The 23825-nt window shown below is 40.9% G+C and overlaps 1 protein-coding gene across 3 annotated transcripts in view; it reads left to right on the top strand.

Annotated features, from left to right (window-relative positions):
- Nucleotides 1-23825, top strand: part of LOC124595823 (tubulin-specific chaperone E) — a 67820-nt gene that overhangs the window by 4714 nt on the left and 39281 nt on the right. For all 3 annotated transcript variants that reach the window (XR_006978251.1, XM_047134717.1, XM_047134716.1), the window contains exon 3: nt 13172-13375. Coding sequence is in view for 2 of the 3 variants with exons in the window: in XM_047134717.1 (XP_046990673.1) it covers nt 13172-13375 (204 nt within the window). In the remaining variant the exon portion in view is untranslated. The remainder of the gene's footprint in view (nt 1-13171; nt 13376-23825) is intronic.

Here is a 23825-nt window from a genome sequence, read left to right on the forward strand (position 1 = left end):
TGTGTATCTGAGGTTTCACTATCCTTTCTCGTGTGAATTACAAATATCTTAGAATAACATGTTGGACACAATGTTTTTCCTGGTATGGGATTGACAAAAGGGCTTTTATTTTTAGAATAATGATCAAATGTTATTTCTCGCAGACCTTTTGTTATAGGTTTCTTTTGTTTCTCAAAAGGGTCCATGCAAGACTGACTAAAAAGGTGATGAAATTATTTTAAGTATTTCATGGTACTTGCTTGTTGGTTTGACCTCTGGGCTGACTTGTAAGTAAAACAACACTTTTCTTCTTCACTGTAATCTTCAATTAAAGTAATGGCTTTAGGATACACTCTGTACACGCTTTTATGACATGCTTCATTAATAATAACACCAACAGAACATTGAGACACCATTTTCAGCTGCGCACTTCAAGAACTTCTTGCTAAATAAGTGTGAGTCGACAATTGTTGGTGTAAGGGGGAAGACAACAATCAGACTTGTATAGGCTTGCAGATGCAATTGTTAGCCTGCTGAAACAATTACCACAGCATTGTTTTGACAAATAATCAATATCTAGTGTAATGTGGTGTGTTACATTAAGCAGTTGGTATACTTTATTTGATTAGCCTACCAGATATTGCAGATGTTAAAAAATGAGTTTTTGACTCATGTTTGTAATTTTTTCGCCATAACTTACAATTGAATCTCAAAGTTGCAATTTATACTGAGGTTGATGTCATAAAGGTCTATTAACTGTGAAAGTTTCAGATTTTTATCTGGTCCCCCAACAAAGATATTGCAGGCCACAAAATGGAAAAATTTAAAAAAAAGTCCCCTTTTTTTGAATAGTGTATTTTTTTAAGTGTCAGCTGCTTGCCATTGATACTATATAAAAAGTAACTATACTATACAGTGTAATAGCAGAAAAATATTAAAGCTGAGCAATTAATCTTTCTTTGGAAAACTACTGTTAAAACATTGAGTTTTCTTAATTTGTGGCTGATAAGTTTGAACTGATAAAAATATATTAAAGAATACATTCAGCTAAGTGATAATAGTGTTAATTTGTAGCCCAGAGTGTGCTGAACTAAATGCATTTTATCTGAAAGGCTTAGGACAATCCACTACTGAATAATTGTAAAAAATGTAGATGCTTACAAATATGGCTGCCATTTCAAAATAATAAACAATTTTTTTTAAATATTTTTGTGACTACTAAACATTGGGGAATTCACCCAGCAAATATAATATTTTTCTGAGATGGTCAAGCAACCAGTGCTGGACCACTTGGTATGGATTGAGCCTAAATGTGGTTTCTACCCAGTATAAGATAATTTACTTTGTTATATTCATAATTTCCTTTGTCAGTTGTTTCTCTAACCAAATTTACAATATACCTTTTCACATGCTTTTTAAAGAAACTTCAACATAGTTTTAGGCATTATGGAAGTGTCAGATTCCACCTGTCTGCTGTGACCCATGACGTCATCAACCGTAATGTATCTACAGAGAAATGTGTACAAAAATAAAAACAACATGAAAATATTTCACTCTAACAGTAGCCTAAAATGAAACTGATGTGACAATGTCAGGAAGTTGGGGTTTAGGGTTGGGGCAATCTAAATATAAATCTATACGAAAAACAGCACAGTGCCAAAACAAATATTATCCACAAAACTCTACACCAAAATTTCTCAAAATACGACATATTCTACAAACATAAAAACTACAGGAATCGTACTTTTCACTAGAGCTATATAGCTCAAACAGAACCCTCAGTACCAAGAAACCAACACACCCAACTCAGAAATGCAGTATCGCAAATTTCCCTTGGCCTATATAGCTTAAATGAAGCCTTTGATACCAAAAACCCAACACATGCAACTCCAAAATGTGGTACTGCGCATTTCAGTTGCCCTGTATACCACATATAAAGCCTTTGATACCTAAAACCCAAACACAAGTTTAAATACCAGTAGCTCAGATTTCATGTAACCCCCATCTCCTCCTCCTACTGCATTTTAAATTAATCTGTTACCAGAACCTACATTTTGTATTCACATTCGTTGACTTTGTCAACTTGCTACCTAATTGTCACATTCCAACCAAACTTACAACTTGAGCTATGCTACAGCTCAGACTGTCACAACAACCTAGATGTCAAGTGGGGACATTATCATACTCAATTCATTGTAAATGTTGAAAGCAAAGGATATTGAATTTTCTCAAGTAGTAAATTTATCATATAATTTGTTAAGTTCATGCTTCCATGTCCTCTAATACTATTCTGCACCTTCTCTGGCTACTGGTTGCTGGTTGCTGGTTGCTGTTTGCTGCGAATTTTATACATATTAGTGCATTCTAACTCTAACATGAAGTGCCAATATGAATCTTGGTGTTGGGAAAAAGAAAATGTCATTACCAGAATTTGTCCAGAAAGGGAAAAAAGGTGGTTGTGTACAAATAGTTCAAAATTCCTGATTACCCATGGTGCATCTGTGTCCTGAATTAAATATCGTGTCTCCTTTGAGGAAGGGCGTGAGATTATAATCCATTCTGTGGATAAGATCTTCTTTTCTGTAATCTCATACTGCTATTCAAAAGTAAGTATCAGCATTCTCTCACTTTCTTTTTGAAAAACATTCATAACAGTATACACACAAACTACCTTGCCGAACATGATTACAGTCTTTCACACAGTACTGTTACAAATTACACATAACATACCATTCAGGAGTCAGTAACAACCATTATGCAGTAGATCCTTGCCAAGAGCCCATTTTGCTTGACATATATTTAGCCAGCTTTTCAGTGATAGGAAATAAGTATTCGGTTACATTTTGATTACATTTCCTTTTTGTTTGTAGGTTAAGACAAGAGCAAGCGACCAAAAAAAGCCAAGACATTAGAAACATTCCATCCTGGATTTTCCATTCTTTTATTCCAGCTTTGGTATTGACTAATTATTCTGGAGCTATTAACGGGTGACTTTGAACATCCCAGACTGCGATTAAGCCAAAATTTTCATTACATGTTGATTTTGGTTTTGCTGCCTGTATTCATTTATTTATATTGTCATGGAGGTTTATACTGGCAAATTCACATCAAAATGAATGGTGAATGATCACCAATTTATTATATTTTATTATTTATTTGTTTGTCTTGGAGTATGTCATTTGCCCATTTGGCACAACAGTTTAGGATGTATCAAACATATTATATAAAATTGTATAGAATTAGGCGATGTTAGGCTAGGAAGTCGGCCAAGGCCTTATCAATAGAACCATCTGAGCATCCATCTTAACAATTTGGGAAAACCATGGGGGAAAAAAAACCAGTTGTTATTATTATAACGGCGACAATTGCAGTTGGTCTGCAGTCACCATGTCTAGCCCACAGTCTAACCTCCCAACTGCACATAGCTGCCCTACTCTCTATTAGCTGCCCTGATCTCTATCCACTTTATCCCTGTGCGTTCCCGAGCAGCACTGCACTGTCAGCCACCGGCACCCTGCTATCCCTCTCTCTTTCCCCACCTCCCCCTGCGGGTTCGGGGGTAAGAATAGGCCCGCGGTATTCCTGCCTGTCGTAAGAGGCGACTAAAAGGAGTCTCAAACGTTTCGGCCTTATGTGATGGTCCCCTCTCGGGTTTGACCTCCATCTATCTAAATTATTCCGAAGAGCGAGCCAATTGGGGAAGGGCACCTTACATGGTGCACTGTATCCTTCGTGCAATTAGACCTATAGCCGTCTTTCTCGTCGTTGCAATGGTGTCCCGCTCGTTTTCGATCTCTTGGGCGTTTACCACGCTGCACTCTGCAGTGTTTCTTTTAACTGTGATGACGACCTTGGCCATTTTTGCACCTAAGATCCAGCACGGTAGCCAGTCCGTTGTGGTGGGGTCGCCATGTACCCTCTTGGTTGTAGCCCCCTGACAACACAGGGATCGCTCTACTGATGCCTGCGCCGTTCACTCCCCACGTATGCCAAGGAGTAGATGCCCATCTCCCTGGGGCATCAGGACTCCCGGCAATGGCCATCCTGCCAGGTGGCCTTTGCTGTGGCTGGTGGCGCCCGTGGGGAGGGCCCTTGGTCGGAGTAGGTGGCATCAGGGCGGATGACCCGCAATGAAGCGTGGTACATCATCTCTTGCTGGCGGCCAGCCGTCAGCAGTCTCTAAGCGTTCCAAGGCTCAATTCAAGGCTAATGTGTATGACCCCAAATCGTTCCCCTCCCTGGCCACACCATGGGAGGAACGAAGGGCTATGAATGAGAGCGAAAGATACTCGCCCCGGTATCTCGTCTGTACCAGAGCTGACGGGGAATCTTTTATGTCCGTGAAGCCTCAGTTCTTTGTAGAGCATTTAGAGGACAAGTTTGGGGAGGTGGAGGGCTTGTCTAAAATGCGCTCTGGGTCAGTACTGATACAAACGGCATCCTCCGCCCAGTCCCGCAGGTTACTTGCTTGTGACAAGTTGGGGGATGTTAACGTTTCTATTACGCCACATAAGAGTTTAAATATGGTCCAGGGTGTTATTTTCCATAGGGATCTCCTTTTGCAGTCTGATGACGAGCTGCGCGCCAACTTAGAACGTAGAGGTGTTCATTTCGTCCGGCGCGTTCATCGGGGTCCGAGGGACAATCAGGTTGCTACCGGTGCCTTCATCTTGGCCTTCGAGGGTGATACGTTACCGGAAAAGGTCAAGGTGATGGTCTACCGATGTGACGTCAAGCCCTATATCCCTCCCCCGATGCGGTGCTTCAAGTGCTGGAAGTTCGGCCATATGTCTTCCCGCTGCACTTCCAGCCTCACATGTCGAGATTGCGGACGCCCGTCTCATCCCGATACTCCATGTGCCCCGCCTCCCATCTGCGTCAACTGCGGGGAGCACCATTCACCTTGCTCGCCTGACTGCACAGTCTTTCAGAAAGAGCGCAAAATCATGGAATATAAGACCCTGGACCGGCTGACCTATACTGAGGCCAAACGGAAATATGACAGACTCCATCCTGTGAGAATGACATCTTCGTATGCAGCTGCTACAACAACTGTGCTAGCTCCATCAGTTGCGAGACTTCCAGCCAGCTCGATAAGCAGTACGACTCCTTCTGCCCCCTTGCCCGTGGGGGGCTCTCCCCAACCGGTTGCTCCTGCACCACCTACCTCAGGAGCAACCTCCTCCCACCCGTCGGGGACGTCCGTCCCCGCTTCTCAGCCGGAGAAGCGCCTAACTTCTTCGGCTACTCTCGCCCGTAAGAGTTCCCTTGGGACGCTCCCTTCCCGGGGTTCCCCCAGCGGGAAGGATGACGGCCACCAGTGGCATAAGTCCTCACCAGCAGCCGGGCGTAGGGCTTCACGATCCTCCTCTGTCCCGGAGACTGAATCAGTGAAGCCTTCCCAGCCGGTGAAACCCAAGGTTCAGCGAGAGAAGTCCAAGAGAAAGACCTCTAAGGCTAAAGAACTTGCGGTGGCACCAACCCCACCGCACCTTTCGCGCTCTGCGTCTGAGGATGAAGTCGAGATTCTAGCGTCCGCTGAGGACCTTGATCTCGCTGGTCCCTCAGACGCCATGGATGCCTCTCGTCCGGGTACTGAATCGGTGGCAGTGAGTGAACAAGCGGCGTAAATTGCCTTCCCAGTCCTTTCACGCCTTTCTCAGCCATGGACAATACCATCCTCCAGTGGAACTGCGGCGGTTTTTTCCACCATTTAGCTGAGCTCCGCCAACTTCTCAGCCTTCGCCCTTTCTTCTGCATTGCTCTCCAGGAAACTTGGTTTCCGGCGATGCGAACCCCCGCCCTCCGTGGCTATCGGGGTTATTACAAGAACCGAGCAGCTTATGAAAGGGTGTCTGGTGGCGTCTGCATATATGTCCTTCACACTCTGCACAGCGAGTCTGTCCCTCTCCAGACGCCTTTAGAGGCTGTCGCTGTACGCGTGTGGACGCCACAGGCTGTTACCGTCTGCAGTCTTTACATTCCACCGGATGGTGATGTCTCGCAGCATGTCCTGGCTGCACTGGTCGCCCAATTGCCGCCACCTTTCTTGCTATTGGGCGACTTCAACGCTCATAACCCTCTGTGGGGTGGGTCAGTGGCAACAGGTCGAGGTGCCATCGTTGAGCATTTATTATCGCAGCTCGATCTCTCGCTGTTAAATGATGGTGCCTTCACACACTTCAGTGTGGCGCATGGCACCTACTCCGCCATTGACCTTTCAATCTGTAGCCATAGCCTCTTACCGTCTGTCCAATGGAGTGTGCATGACGACCTGTGTGGTAGTGACCATTTTCCGATCTTTTTGTCACTACCACAGCGCCACTCTTCTGGGCGCCCTAGCAGATGGGCTATGAATAAGGCTGACTGGGACTTGTTCTCCTCCACTGCCGCTTTTGAGCCTCTCTCTACCGATGACATTGATGCGGTGGTTCAATCGGTCACCACCGGCATCGTTACTGCCGCCGAATCTGCCATTCCCCATTCCTGTGGGTCCCCTCGGCGGAAGGCTGTGCCTTGGTGGTCGCCTGAGATCGCTGAAGCGATTAAAGATCGCCGGCGGGCGCTCCAGTGTCACAAGCGACACCCCTCCCTCGACCACCTTATCGCCTTCAAACGGCTGCGTGCGCGGGCCCGCCTCCTTATCCGCCAAGGCAAGAAGGAGTGCTGGGAGCGGTATGTGTCCACCATTGGCCTCCATGTCACTCCCTCGCAGGTCTGGGCCAAGATTCGACGCGTCTACGGCTATCGGCCACCTGCCAGCGTCCCTGCGCTCTCACTGAGTGGAGCAGTTTGTACTGACTCCGACGTCATTGCAAATCGCTTAGCAGAGCATTTTGCTATGAGTTCCGCTTCTGCGAATTACCCCCAGGCCTTCCGCTCCATTAAAGAGCGGCTGGAACGTCGGAGCCTTTCGTTTCGCACCAACCACCTGGAATCTTACAATGCTCCATTTAGTGAGTGGGAATTTCGCAGTGCCCTCGCTGCTTGCCCTGATACCGCTCCTGGGCCAGATGGCATCCACTGTCAGATGCTGAAACACCTTTCAGTGGACTGCCAGCGGCGCCTTCTCGATCTTTACAACCGTCTTTGGGTCGAGGGGGAGTTTCCGTCGCAATGGCGGGAAGGCATTGTCATCCCCGTTTTGAAACCTGGAAAGAACCCTCTGGAGGTGGACAGCTACCGTCCCATTAGCCTCACCAACGTTCTTTGCAAGTTGCTTGAACGGATGGTGAGCCGGCGCTTGCATTGGGTACTGGAGTCTCGGGGCCTTCTGGCTCCATCTCAGGGTGGGTTCCGTAAAGGCCGCTCCGCCGCCGACAATCTGGTGAGCCTGGAGTCGGCCATCCGTACTGCCTTTTCCCGCCGTCAGCACCTGGTCGCTGTCTTTTTCGACATGCGGAAGGCGTACGATACGACGTGGCGTCATCACATTCTTTCTACGCTCCATGGATGGGGTCTTTGGGGTCCTCTGCCGATTTTTATCCGCAATTTTCTGTCGTGTCGTACCTTCCGCGTGCAAGTCGCGGCCTCGTATAGTTCCTCCCACGTCCAGGAGAACGGTGTGCCACAGGGCTCTGTTTTAAGTGTCTGTCTGTTTTTAATAGCCATTAACGGGCTTGCTGCGGCCGTGGGAAATTCTGTCTCCGCTTCCCTGTATGCTGACGACTTCTGCCTTTATTACAGCTCTACTGGCATTGCAGCTGTTGAACGTCAGCTACAGGGCGCTATCCGTAAGGCGCAGTCTTGGGCTGTAGCGCATGGGTTTCAGTTTTCGGCAGCCAAGACCTGCGTTATGCATTTCTGCCGGTGCCGAACAGTCCATCCTGAGCCGCGGCTTTATCTTGCCGACGAACTCCTTGCTGTGGTGGAGACCCACAGGTTTTTGGGGGTGGTTTTCGATGCCCGGTTGACTTGGCTGCCTCATATCCGGCAGCTGAAACAGACGTGTTGGCGGCATCTCAACGCTCTGAGATGCTTGAGCAACACCCACTGGGGCGCCGACCGCTCTACACTGTTGCGGCTCTACCAGGCGTTAATCCAGTCCCGTCTGGATTATGGGAGCCTGGCTTATGGCTCAGCATCCCCATCTGCGTTACGGGTGCTGGACCCGATTCTCCACAGCGGGATACGCCTTGCCACTGGTGCTTTCCGCACCAGCCCTGTGGACAGCGTACTAGTGGAGGCAGGTGTACCTCCGCTGCGGTTCCGACGCCAACGTTTGCTGGCCGCTTATGCTGCCCATGTTCTAAGCTCGCCCGGGCATCCAAACTATCGTCTCCTGTTCCCGCGGTCGGTCGTCCGTATGCCAGAACGTCGGCCCCGGTCTGGTTGTACAATAGCGGTCCGCGTCAAGGAGCTTCTCTCTGGGCTCCAGGGTTTCACTGTTCCACCTCCTTTCCGGGCTACTTTGCATACACCCCCATGGTGTGTTCGTCGCCCTAGCCTTCGGCTCGACTTGGCACAGGGCCCTAAGGACTCAGTCCCTCCAGAGGCCTTCCGCCGCCGCTTTTATTCTATCCTGGCCACGTATCAGGGCTCTGGTGTTGTTTACACTGACGGTTCGATGGTTGCTGGTCGTGTCGGATATGCGCTCACTCTAGGGGACCTTTCCGAACAACGTTCCTTGCCGGATGGCTGCAGCGTTTACACTGCTGAACTGGTCGCCATCTTTCGTGCCCTAGAGTATATCCGCTCCTGCTCAGGCGAGTCCTTCGTTATCTGTAGCGATTCCCTGAGCGGTTTACGAGCTCTCGACCAGTGTTTCCCTCGTTCTCGTTTGGTGATGGCTATCCACGAGTCTCTGCTTACTCTCGCCTGTTGCGGCCGCTCTGTGGTCTTTGTGTGGACCCCCGGTCATGTCGGTATCCCGGGTAACGAACATGTTGACCGCCTGGCGAAAGAGGCCACCAGTCAGCCATCTCTGGACGTTGGCCTCCCAGAGACTGATTTGCGGGCAGTCTTCCGCCGCAAAATCTTGGCGCTATGGGACGATGAATGGCGCGAACTGCCAATGCGCAATAAACTCCGTGCTGTCAAGGAGACGACGGCTGTGTGGCGGTCATCCCTGCGAGCCACTCGCAGGGACTCAGTAGTTATTTGCCGGCTCCGCATTGGCCACTCCCGGCTGACACACAGTTATTTACTGCGCCGGGAGGACCCTCCTCTCTGTCGCTGTGGGGCAGCTTTGACAGTGGCCCACATTTTGCTGGCCTGCCCCCTTTTAGCAGTGGTCAGGCAGACATTTGCGCTGCCTGCTACGCTCCCTGCCCTTTTAACAGACGACTCCACTATGGCTGACTTAGTTTTACGTTTTCTTCGGGCAGGGGGATTTTATCATTTACTCTGAGTGTTTCTGTTTTATTTTATTGTTTTGTGTTGACTCTTTCCTTTGGCCTATGATTTTCCACTGGTTTTTTAATGTGTTTCTAAGTGGTTGGCTTTTCCTTATTTATTTCTGTGGTCGGCCAACCACCGTCACACTCTGTGTGGTTTTAGTTCGTTTTGTCTTGTCCTTGTCTCCGTCTCTCTTGTTCTGTATCGTCTGTGATCTCTTCTGTTCCTCTTTTTTTATTCTCTGTGGGTGTTCTTTGTCTTTGGAAAAAGGGACCGATGACCATGGCAGTCTGGTCCCTTTCATCCCCCAAACCAACCAACTTTCCCCACCCCAGCCTCCTCCTTACCCCCACCCAGTTACCATTCCCATCATGCACTGGTGCTGCTGCTTGCAGTGCAGTTTCAGTAGTTTGAGACTGCAATCGTGTGTGTGTGTGTGTGTGTGTGTGTGTGTGTGTGTGTGTGTGTGTGTGTGTGTTTTCTCTGTTGTCTATTTTTGATGAAGGCCTCCTGGCCGAAAGCTTTGTGACAGTCTTTCTGTTGTGCCTATATGCAACTCGGAATCTCTGCTATATGGTGAGTAGCAGCTTTCCTTTTCATAAAATTGTAACATTCCATCCTGGATTTTATATTGTTTAAATAAAGTATACAGACTCTAAACTAGACGTGTGTCCATGTTTCCATAAGTAAGTTACTTAAGTAACACTTTGCAAAAACATGGGAAGTGAAATACAAATACACATTACTGTCAGCATTATATTCAAGTTTAGGGCCTATTGTATGAAACATGATATATCACTTAAGTATAAGAACTCACAATAATTTGAGGAAGATACACTGATATAACACACACAAATTTTTTTCACTATAACTAAAAGAAATGTATTTAATTGAGAAAAATTATAAAAAAAATGTTTTTACTATATTGACTCCCATGATGTATAATCAGTTCATGCAGTGGATTTTCACAACACTTGGTCTTAGCAAGTGTCCTTGTAGCTACATCATTTCAATCATCTTCAGTGGTATGCAGTGTGTCCATACGTGTGTTTCACATCTCATGGTCTTAGCCTGTGTCCTATAACTGCCACATCTTACTTCTCTTCAATGGATTGCAGGTTGACCATGCAGTGGCTTTCACATAGTAACCTACAAAAATTGAATGCATGTCTTTCAATCATGGGAGGTAGTGAGCTAATATTTACATCAGCATATAAGATTCTGCCACTGAACTGAATGACTGAGGTATAGAGCAAAATTAAAGATATGTTTCAATAGAGGTATTTTATTAGAAAAAAATGACACTCAGCAACAGTACATGTACTTAAATTACACTTTCAGTAATATATACACATACAGATAACAAAAAGACATACAATTACAATAATACTTGCAAAAGTAATAACAGAACAGTTACCAAAATACGCTTACCTAACCAAAGACTCATATTGACCTTAAGTATGTTACCTGTTATAGAGTTTTCATTTAAATCATTTCTTTTCAGCTTCTACTGAATTGTTATCTATTTTGATGCCTCCCTCCCTCCCAAATCCATTACCTTCTCTTCGTATGTGAAATTCCTATTTGGATGCGAACTGCCCAGATGTTGGTTAACTGGAGTTCAAGGTCCCGTCCAACTTTTGGAGGTAGTCAAAAAGTGTTCCATTGAATTAGCAGATGCATTCGGCCCCACTGAAAGCTCTTGGGAACTCACCTTTTCAGAGTGGCAGTTTTAGTTAAGACTTAAAGCGACAGGTTTCTTTAACCAATTTTTGCACAATTCCTTCTTACTACCTTTTTCTTCCCAATAGGTTAATCCATTCAAGATCTCATTCTGGATTTTAATCCATTTGGCTTCAGACCAGAAATAGCAAAGAAAACTTCTTTCAAAGTACTGATAACTTAATTTTTTAAATTTTCTTTAGTTAGTCTGTTTTACCACATCTCCCTCTAAAAGTCTTGGGTGTCTGTCATGTAAGGTACAAAATTATTGCTGCAACATTGAGTAAAATCTAGAGCATAATATTTTTCTTTCCCTGAAACATTTCACTTTCACATTGCCCCATATAACATTATTGTGAATTGCAAAACAAACTTCCTGCAGATTCTTTACTCTAACATCAATGTTTTCTAGGTTTGGTTGGTTTCAGTTTCTATTCTTTTTAAATTAGTTATACTTTGTACTACAAAATTACTTATGGCCTCAACTTTATTAAGTACATTAACTATTTGGGCTTGAATACTGTCACCGACCGAAATTGTGTGTCTCTAAATTTGACTCAGCTGTTGCAAGTTTTGATTTAAATTTGTGGTCTTTTGATTCAAGGGGATCATGAACTCCTTTGAATTTCTGTTCACTGTTGCACTTTTCAAGTACTTCTTTCTTACAGCACTAGTGTCATCGTTTAAAGAGATTTTTACCGCAGCTATCCTGTCCTCAGATTTGTGCACTTCAGTTGCTAGAAAGTTAACTTTGCCACACAGCTCTGCCCGCAAAGCTGCATTTGAAATACAATTTCATTCCTAATATCAACACATCTTACGTATAAAATTATTGAAATTACATGTTATCAATATAGGTTTTGGTCAGAGAGTTTGTTGCTGGTGTTTGTGATCAACCTTGCTAAATAATCAGTAGTTGACTATGAAATTATGTCACAATGGTCTTTCCAATTTTAGTCTTAATCGACATACATCTCTTTAAGTTGTACCCTTTTTAACTCATTTGTGTCCAGTAACACTTGGAAATCTTGGTTTTGATTCATTTTTCCAAATTGAATGTAGTTTTTTTTCACATTATGCATCAGACAGTTGGCATTGAACCATGAATGCGGCGACTTGAGGCTTGTTCGATTCTTGTAGATAGAGATTCCTTAACATCACTCACCATTACACTAATTTCATCTGCAAACATGATGTTAGCTGTAGTCTCTGAGACCTGTATGTTAATTATACAAAGAGGGAATGGAAGGGAGCCTAACACACTATTATGTAGTACTCCTATTGAAATTTTTTTTACATCAGTTGCTGACCTGATTTTGTGAGTTGACGTGAGTTGCACAATCTTTGGTCTGTTTTGCATATATTTTTGCAACCACTTGTTTTCCGTCTCCATTGTTTCCAGCTTACCTAAAAGAATTTCATGATTAACGCTACTGAAAGGTTTAGAAAGCCCCGAAATATCTCCCTCAACAATATTGTTGTTTTCTAGGCAGCTTATGGTTTCATCTGTGTAACCCATTATTTGTGGTGCTGTACTTCTACCTGTTCGAAAGCCATGTTGATTACTATTCAGTAGTTAGTATTCTTGGTGATTTGTTGTCATTAATCTCTCAAATACTTTAGAAAATGCTGAGAGAAGTGGTGTGGATTGCTAATGTTCAGCTTCACACCTATTGCTACTGTTAAATAAACCAATAGTGTGTTATGCACTCAGTGTGTAAGCTGCAGCATAATTTTGTGAAAATTGTTGGATTTTTGGAGTTGCTTTTCTTAATTTGGTAAGTTGATGTAACATACGTAATGTATCAAAATGTCTTCTGAACACTTCTGATGTGTACCTGATGTAGCCTGGTGGTGGTTGGATTTCTTGCCTACAACCCACAACTTGCATGTTAATTGTTATTGCTGTGGGATTGTTCAGTAGGTATTATTTAGTCAAGCATAATATTGTGGGTATATTTAAATGCAGAATGTTGTATTTGTGTATTAATAATTTAATGATTGGACATATGTGCCACAGTATGATGTCTCTAATCATTAATTGTATTTGTCATTCTCACCTGTGTTTACAAAAATAATTTTCTGAACTGTTGTACAACAAGCCAGTAATAGAAATACTTTCTTTTAAAAAAAGGTTTCCTCAGTCAGGATCCTTCATTCGCCCAGCCAAAGCTAACTTTGGAGTCAGTTGCCCTGAAGCAATCAGGGAACGATACGGAGAAGTGAAAGGAGATGAAACTGCTGGAATTGACAGGAAAGGATTGGAACTCTTACAAAAGGAAATCAATGCTAGATTTCTGGAAGTAGTGGGGTTTGACAAGGTTAATAGACAACAGAGGTAAGAGCAATAGAATGGTTTTAGTATTGTCTGACTGTTGTTCCCAATTGTTCTTGTGACTTTCTGAAACTAATTAGTTACATTGAAGTACAGTTTCACTAATTGTCATTATAAAACAGTTCATGTAATTCTGACTTGTGGTGACTACGTCTACATCCATACACCGAAAACCACTACAAAGCGCATGGCAGGGTACATCCTGTTATACCAGTTATTAGGGTTCCTGTTCCATCCACATATGGAGTGCAGGATGAATGATTGATTGAATGCCTCTATGCTTACTATAATTATTCTAATATTGTCCTCACAATCGCTAAGAGAACAATATGTAGGGGTTTGTAGTATATTCCTAGAGTCATCATTTGATGCCAGTTCTTGAAACTTTGTTAGTAGACTTTTATGGGATAGTTTATGTCTGTCTTCAAGAGTATGCCAGTTCAGTTTTTTCCATATCACTGTAACACTCTCCTGTGGTCAGACAGACTTGTGACCATTCGTGCTGCCTTTCTCTGTACATGTTCAATATCCCCTGTCAGTCCTATTTGGTACAAGTCACACACACACTTGAGCAATATTCTAGAATGAGTCGCATAAGTGATTTGTAAGAAATCTCCATTGTAGACTGATTGTACTTCCCCTGTACTCTACCAATAAACCGAAGTCCACCATCTGCCTTACTCACAATTGAGTGTATGATCATTCCATTCCATATCCTTACAAAGTGTTACACCCAGATATTTCTTTGAGTTGGCTGATTCCAACTGTGATTCATTGATATTATAGTCACAGGATACTACATTTTTTTCATTTTGTCTAGTGCACAATTTTACATTTCTGAACATTTAAATCAAGTTGCCAATCTTAGCACCACTTTGAAATCTTATCAAGATCTGACTGAATATTTATGCAGCTTTTTTCAGACTGTACTTCATTATAGATAATTGCAGAAAGTCTGATGTCACTATTAATATTGTCTGCAAGATCATTAATATACAACGTGAACAGCAAGAGTGCTAACACATTTCTCTGGGGCGCACCTGAAGTCACTTCTACATTTGATGATAACGCTCCATCCAAGATAACATGTTGTGTTCTCTTTACCAAAAACTCTCCACTCCAGTCACAAATTTAAGTTGATACTCCATATGATCGAGTGTTTGACAATAAGTGTAGGAAATCGAGAAATGCTCTGTCCTAATTACCGCCTTGATTCATGGCTTTCAGGATGTCATGTGAGAAAAGTGCGAGTTGGCTTTCATGTGCTCGATGTTCCCAGGATCCATGCTGATAGGCATAGAGGAAGTTATTTTGTTCGAGATACCTCATTATATTTGAGCCTAGAATATGTGCTAAGGTTCTACAACAAATCAGTGTCAGTGATATTGGACGGTAGTTTTATGGATCACTTCTACTTCCTTCTTATAGACAGGCGTTACCTGTGCTTTCTTCCATCAACTGGACATGGGTTTTTATTAGAGGGATCTGCGATAGATTAAAAGTTAAAAGAGGGGCTAACTCGGCTGCAAATTCAGTATAGAATCTGACAAGGATTCCATCGGGCCCTAGAACTTTTTTCAATTTTAATGATTTCACCTGTTTCTCAACATCCTGACACTAATACTTATTTCATTCATATTTTGAGTGGTACAAGGACTAAATTGGGGCAATTCTCTGGGGTTTACTTTTGTAAAGGAACATTTTAAAATGGAGTCAATCTTTTCAGTTTTTGCTTTGCTACCTTCATTTTCAGTTCCTGTTTTATTCACTAGAGACTGGACAATAACTTTGGTGCCACTACATTCTTTACATATGACCAGAATTTCTTTGCCTTTTGTGAAAGATCACTTAACAAAAATTGTGCTACAGTAGTTATTGAAGGCTTCACACATTGCTCTCTTGACAGCCAAAAGTGTTTCATTGAGTATCTCTCTGTCTCTGCTGTCCTAAGCTTTGTTTTACACCTATTGTGTCATAGTCTCTGTTTCTTTGAAGTTTCCTCACAGTAACTGTGTACTATTTAGGGTCCCTCTCTTGTAATGATCTGAATTCAACAAAAGTAGATATGTATCTGTAACTTTTGTTAGCAAGGCTATTTGTATGTATCTCTGAAGTCAAGATATTTGGTCTTATGTGAAATTTCTTGAGTATAAACATAATTTCATTCAAATGAATGATGTAATTGCCAATTTTTGCCAGTTATGTACCAGTGATTGATGAAATAACGCAGATAATGTTATTTTGGATGATCTTTGATATGTTCAATGGCTCAGAGGCTAAAGTCATGTCAAACAAACTTTAAAAATATTTTTGTAAATGGCATTTATATCAATCAGTATTTTGTTTTGCATGGATATGTGAAGTTTGCTAAAGACGCTATTGTTGCTAAGATGAGATACTGTTCTACAGTACATCATCATCTCAAAAATTTTGGAGATTGATGTCAGCAGTGAGTAAGTTGGTATGATGAAGTTTGCAGGTTCAAGTTACAGAGCAGTTGTGAAAGGTTTGTGTCATCATGAAGAAAAATTTGCAGTTAGAGAAAAAAAATTGAAATAGCTTGTAGGAAAGACAGTTCAGCTGTGATGAAGATTAAAAATGTTAATAATTGTAACCTAAAGTCACTGGTTACTGAGTGGAATAAAAAGATAGTTGAGTGTCTTTAGGCATTTTAATCTAAAGTTAGGTTTTTTACTTTGTAAAGTGAACAAATGAAAACCAGCAGAAATAACATATTGGTGTTACAACTTGTTTGAAGCCATCAAGGGTAGGTTAGATTGCTTGGGAAGTAGTGTAGGTTAAAAATTATAAGAGGAAGTGTATAGTGGAAATATGCAAACAGAATGAAATACCTCTCTTCTCATCTCATCTGTCATAACCTAATGAAGACATAGCTACTACTTCATGATATTATCCAAGTTCAGCTCCATGTGTATTAGTTAAAAGAAGACATCACCAGAGGTGTGTCTACCTTTGTTAAACCATTATGTGGTTTATCATCATTTTTAGTACCAAATCTGTGTCGTTCACTGGCTGGATGAACTGCATCAAAATGATATGTTACTATACGAATAATATTTAACATTGCAACAAATTTCCACAGATTAAGTATTTTATAATAAAACACATTTCATCTGCTGTTTGCATTTTAGCTCTTTGACAGATTTGCAATTTTAGTGCAAGTTCAGTAAATCCAATCACTTTCTTCAAAGAAAAAAATTCCTGGATGGAGGATAGTGGTCATACTTTTAAGTCTCTTGGAACTTTGTTTTTGAATCTCTCCTGTGGCAGGACATGCACTTCCGTTGGTAGCAGTCTAAACATTCTCAGGGCAATTGTTGGAAAGCAGTCTCCTGTTTTGGACAGCCAATAGATTGGTACATTTATAATGACTTTGTGACAGGTGTTGTGGTCGTGTATCTCGTGCCTCCTACTGAAGGGATGTAGATCTTTAGTAACATGAAGGAGGCACAGTGACTATAAACAGTCATTACTGCCAGTTTTGTGAATAATAATGGCCTGCAGTACTCCTGCCTCCTACTTGATGTCAGGCTCCTTATTGCTTCTCTCTCTCTCTCTCTCTCTCTCTCTCTATCTATCTATCTATCTATCTATCTATCTATCTATCTCTATCTCTCTCTCATAAGACCACCAGACCACCATAGTGTAGTGTTTAACTTACTGTAGGTAGTAGGTTTGAGTATGATAGCTTGCCAGGTATTTTTCTTTCTTTTTACATCTTTATCAAAATGACATTTTTATTTGATTAATTGGGTAAATATAATTTCTTTATTTGTAGTGTTTTGAAGCATAATTTTAGTCATTGTATTAACTTTACTTCCTCTCATTTTTCCCTTGATTCAGTTTTCATTCGGAATTTTTGTTCATGTGATTTTGATTATTTTTGTGTATTTACTTTGATTTAATGTCTTCCTGTTCATCATTTTATATTTTTGCCCCTATTATTGCAATTGTTATTTCTATTACTCATTTTGCTTGAATTTTGTTTTATTTGTAAAACACTCTTTTGTTTAAATCTTTATCTGAATTTCTTTGTCCATGATGTAAAGAGAGTTTGTAACTGTTTGTGTGATAATTAAGATTCAAAGAAATGTACATCATGGTACAAAAAAGAATTTTTTAACTGTTGAATCAGTATTTTTTAACATTAAATATTATGACAAATAAATAAAAATAATTAAAATAACATGGACAAAGATGCCAAATGGAAAAAGAACAAAAGGAATTGAAAAACGAGAGCAATTAAAAAAACTTACATGGTGATTAAAATGATATGACAAAAATTAGAAATAAAAAAATATATTTCAACTCATTACTGGATATGGTTAATGATCAGTCTTTTCGATAAAAATTAAAAAAGAATAGATAGCATCCACCAGGACTTGAACCTGCAAACTTCATCATACCAACTTACTCACTGCTGACATCAATCTCCAAAATTTTTGAGATGATGATGTACTGTAGAACAGTATCTCATCTTAGCAACAATAGTGTCTTTAGCAAATCACAGCTTGGGCTTGAGAAGGGCTCCTATACTGAGAATGCTGACTCTCCAGATTTTACAAGCATTAAATAATAAAATAGTGGTGATTGGTATTTTCTGTGACATTTCTAAGGCATATGAGAAATTGAGAATGATGGTGTTCTCTTAGATCAGGGGCAGGCAGGAATCCTGCACGTGTGCAGTTAACAGGTGTTCTGCGTGCACACAGGAGCAATCTGGCCACCCGCTTCTCTCCCCTCCCCACCATACCGTCTCTCCACTTCTTCCTCTGTAATGCATTTTGTTTCCTGGTCTGCTTTATTGAATGAGGGAATAAGGTAAGTAGGAGTGCTTCAAAGAAATCATGGTTTGAAAGAGTACCTATTACCTATGATATGTTTTATTTAATTATCAAAGGTGGCGTTTACAATACGTTTAATGTCTGGAACAAAATTCCTACATACAGACAAACGCAAACAGTTACGTAAATTTTCATTACTGATGTTTGCTCTTAACCGAGACTTATTAATTTTCATAACAGAAAAAAATCTCTTACAAATGTATGTCGAGCCAAACATTGACATTATCTTCGTGGCTTCACGATGGAGACGAGGAAACTCTTGCTGTGGAAAGTCGTGATAAAAATCTACTATGCATCTTGCCAAAAGGAACTTGTCTCTCAGACGAGAATTATGCTGTAGAGTGTAGATCTATTAATTCCATTTGCAAACTAGGATGAATATCATATACAGAAACAGCAAATTGGCTCGAGAACTATTCAAAACCTTGGGATAAGTATGATATATCCCCAAATCGCTTGAGAAATTCCTGTTTTATTACACTAAGTACGGGAATGTATTGAAATTTATTTATTATAGTGCCGTTCAATATTAAACTTCCGCTGACCAGCGAGAATACTGTCACATATTATACATTTCGAATTTTCACGTTTTTGCACAATGAAAAAGTGATTCTCCCATTCCTTTTTAAAAGATAGCAGATCTCCACTTCTCTGTTTCCTTGATTCACTCTGCATTTTCCGGTTCTTTAAATACAACATTCACTACGTAGTGGTTGCTTCGCTTCAACGTCCGCAGGTTAGCATGATACTACACTGCCGCAACCTCCTGGCTGTCGCCACTGCCCCGTTTGATGATTGCACGTGAGCAGCACAAGTGCAGCGCTGTGTGCTCATGAGTCGCGTGCAACGTTTGCCCGCCCCTGTCTCAGATAAATTGATGTTTTGTGTGATTGATGGTATAGTCACCCAAAGGATAATATCATATCGAACCAAAAGAATGCAGAAAGTTGTACTCATTAATTCAAGCAATATAATTCAGGGACATAATTCTGACTGGGGAGAAATCTCGTAGGGTTCGCCAAGGTTGAATCTTAGGCCCAGTACTGTTCCTCATGTATGTAAATGATCTTCCATCTGATGTACAAGAAGTAGAAATAGTTCTTTTGCAGATGACACTGGTATTGTAATCAATCCAAGCATATGTACAACAACAGAAGAAATTGTAAACAGAGTTCTTAAAAGTATCGTTGACTGGTTTTCTGTGAAGGGTCTCGTCCTCAGTTTGTAAAAGACACAACTTATTCAGCTCTGTACATTTAGGGGTACTGCACCAGTGATAAGTGTAACACATGGTGAGGAGATAATAAATAGGATGGAAACTTCAGAATTGTTAGGGGTCCATATTGATGAGAATTCAAATTGTAAAAAAATGTATTTCGGAATTAAAATTTGAAAACAAACCGAGAAAGTTTATCCTTGACAATTCCTTCTATTCCGTGGAAGAATTTCTATTACCGTATTGTGTAAAAGTTGGTGAATAGGAATTACTAACTCACATCTGTAGATCTTTTTTTCGTTTTGTAATAAAAAAATTTAAAAAAACTTAGAAGTCTTCAGAATGCAACCGTGTGTACAAATTAATGTGTGATGTGAATATAAAACTTGTTCCACTTCATTACGATTAATCATCCAAAGTGATTCATGGAACATGGAACAATAACTAACTGTCTAATCCACTAATGTACACTGCCATTTGAAAAATCAGTGTTATTCTCAGGACTCTAAATGTATATTGAGGAATTCTTGTTTGCCAGATACTCACAAATTGGGGCCTAGCAGGATGAATGACTGCTGTGTGATTGAATTGAAATGAATTTTATTTGATCCTATAGGCTTACATTGTATACATTAAATACACACATAATATAGGACATGTCAAAAGCAAAAACCATTTATCGTTACTTATTACCTAAGGAGGCAGCCATTTTGATTGCACTATACATCATCATTGATTATAAAGAATGAAACATACAAATTTAATTTGATATGTACTCTTCAGTACTGTAAAATTCCCTATCCACCAGGTAGTCTTTTAAGTTTCTTTGGAAAGTTAGTGTCATGTAAACTGTCATGCAGGTTTTTAAGCAAACTTCTTAGTAATTTGATATTTGAGTCAGTGTGATTCATTATCAAGCATTGTCAGTTGGTAGGATATGCTGTGTACATCGTTCTTCTTCTGTGTTGCAGATATGTACACTAGTATTGTAATCCACTCTGAACTATCTTTTGTGCTGCACATTATCAATTTACATATGTACAAAGATGTAAAAGTGAAGGTGCGTATAGATTTTTTAAAGCAATTTCTGCATGCTTCAGAAGTCCTTCTTAGAATGATTCTGACTGTTTTGTTTCTGGAATGTTTGTGTTTCCCAACACTGTCAATCCATACTGCAGAAACAGTTCAAAAAATCCATGGTATTTTGTGCACAGGAGTTCTTTCTATGCATATTATAACTGCTGCTGCATTATGAGTTTCTTACAGGCAGAATTAATATGCTGTTTCCATTTCAGCTCATTATCTACAGTAGTATCTAAGAATCTAGTGGACTCTTACTTCTTTCAGTTCTTATTTGTTTCTGAACACTGCATACAATGTTTTTTTTTTCCCCCATGAGCCATGGTGATGCATACTTTGCAACTTCTCTCAAGTTGTTCCACATTTTGGTCAGTGTTAAGTACATATTTTCTTCTTTTTCTCTTCAACACCTGTACCATTTATGAAAAGATTAAACTATAATGCTCCCATTATCAAACTGTACGGTACTCTGTATTTAGTGGATTTGGTTTGTAAGTAGTAGTAGGAGTTTTATATTGATACATATTGTTTCCTTTTACATATGTATGATTGTGTCCAGTTTCCTGGTTGCCCTCAATTCCCATAGTCTTCCAGTTTTCAATACTTCATAGACAAGTGTCAAATGCTTTGGAGGGATCCAGAGACATTGCAGATACAAATTTTCTTTTTCCTAGAGGCACTCTGTAACATACTGCCAGACTGGCAATTGCTTATTCTGCAGATTTTCCCTTTCTGAAACCATGCTGTGATGCTACAGGAACATTAAATGTAGCCAGAGAAACAGATAATATATCATACAGACATTTTCAGAATTTTTGAGAGACCTAATATCAGTGAGACAGGTGTGTAGTTATTGGGGTCATCCTTACCCTCTTTTGTGTATGGTGATACAAAACTGCATACCTTTAGTTTTTCTGGAAAAATTTCATCTCCCTTATCAGCTATTGCATTTACAAAAAAAAGTAAGTCTGATGGCAACAGCCAAGGTAGCAGGAAGCAAGCATCCTATCAGAGATAAATAGTTGCTGGTGTGACCACAGGGTGGTGCAACTACAACACACAAGTAATATGGGCAGCACAAAATTAAACAAGTAATAAACCTTTATTTAAAAAAGATACATTTAGACCAGAGATCCCCAAACTTTTTTGTCTTGTAGACCAACTGACTTTTTTTCAGGTTTGGGCAGACACCTGCCTTTCGTATATTAAATGTTTGCAGATTCATCAACTTCATATATATGAAGATGATATCTGTTCTTTCGAACACGTTCAAGAGAATAGGTACCATCGGTGACCATGCAGTTCATTTTTAGAATGAAATTAAAATGAAATCACTAAGCTTAGCTGCATACAGGCGTTGGTATACGTCAATGAGGACAGTCGAAAATGTGTGCCCCGACCGGGACTCGAACACGGGATCTCCTGCTTACATGGCGGCCATTCTATCCATCTGAGCCACCGAGGACACAGAGGATAGTGCGACTCCTGGGACTTATCTCCGGTGCACATCCCGTGAGACCTACATTTCCAACTTACTGTCTCACACTATATTCATAGTGCCCCTGCCCATTATACTCATTACTCGTGGCTTTTTGCCGATTCCCATAAGAGTTCGGGCACTGTTCAAAGATTCCATGACTTACCAAACGGGAAAGCACTGGTAGATAGACACAATAAAAAAACACAAACACACACACAAAATTTCAAGCTTTCGCAACCAATGGTTGCTTCGTTAGGAAAGAGGGAAGGAGAGGGAAAGACGAAAGGATGTGGGTTTTAAGGGAGAGGGTAAGGAGTCATTCCAATCTCGGGAGTGGAAAGACTTGTCTTAGGGGGAAAAAAGGGACAGGTATACACTGGCGCACACACACACACATATCCATCCACACATATCACACACACCCCTAAGGTAAGTCTTTCCACTCCCGGGATTGGAATGACTCCTTACCCTCTTCCTTAAAACCCACATCCTTTCGTCTTTCCCTCTCCTTCCCTCTTTCCTGACGAAGCAACCGTTGGTTGCGAAAGCTTGAAATTTTGTGTGTTTGTGTTGTTTTATTGGGCAGTTGCACTATCCTCTGTGTTCTCAGTGGCTCAGACGGATAGAGCATCTGTCATGTAAGCAGGAGATCCCATATTTTTGACTGTCCTCGTTGACGTATATCAACGCCTGTATGCAGCTAAGTGTAGTGATTTCATAGTAATTTCATCATCAACTTCAAATGTATTTTTGTCATCTGATACAGTGCTACTCACTTTAATAGGTTGAACTACAAATGAGCAATATAAGGAAAAGATAGAGTGCTACTTACCATAAAGATGACATGTTAAGTTGTAAACAGGCCCAATAAAAAGACACATACAGGTAAACTTTTGGCGAATCCTTCATCAGAAAAAGAAAGACACACACACACACACACACACACACACACACACACATTCATTCACACAAGCAAGCACACCTCATGCACAAATGACCATCATCTCTGGCGGCTCGGACTGGTCTGAAGAAAAATATCAGCAAGCACTGCGACCCTTTTACACAAGGTATGAAGATGGGAAAGTTATCAAAAACTTTCTCGTGGTAGTTCATAATACATTGTAAGTAACAGGTATGTCTCTCTGAAGCCAGAACTGTATGTTAAGTATATCACTAGTGCTTATTCTGGTCACTACTTCTTGTAATATGGCATCCGTTTCTTCAGTACCACTGTATAGATACATAATCCACTGTCCTATTTCCATAATCAAAACATCCTCAAACTTAGGCTTCAAATTTTCTATGAAGGACAATTAAATGTTGAATGTAGGTTGAAATGACATCATCCTGGCAGATTGTCTGTGACAAATTGGGAAACTGAGAAACTTTTCACTGTCCGTTGTTTTGCTTCATTAGTCTAATCCTACAGAAAAGCTAAAATGATCGATTTAATGTTTTATGAAATTTAGACTGCCACCTAGTAACTGCAAAGTAACTTAGTTAAAGTTTGTAATTTTGCACAGTTAAATTGATTAAATTATCTTTTAAAGTTGGATTTTTAGAATCCTAAAACTCTAAAAAAAAGTTTCAGATACTGTGAGAAAAATCTTGTCAAAAATAAGGCTTTTGACAGGAAGTGTACTTCAGTGTGAAGGAGTAATCGATCAAAGTTCTTGTCATTTTCTTCTCGTAACTGTGCAAATAACTTTTAATTCAACTTGTCATCTAAAATTTTGTCTACTGTTTTAATGACAAATGGAAGAGACGGGTGCAAACTACCGCTCAGATTTTTCGAAACTGATTGTTGTCAAC

This window comes from Schistocerca americana, chromosome 2, assembly GCF_021461395.2.
Source record: "Schistocerca americana isolate TAMUIC-IGC-003095 chromosome 2, iqSchAmer2.1, whole genome shotgun sequence".
NCBI classification, from domain to species: domain Eukaryota; kingdom Metazoa; phylum Arthropoda; class Insecta; order Orthoptera; family Acrididae; genus Schistocerca; species Schistocerca americana.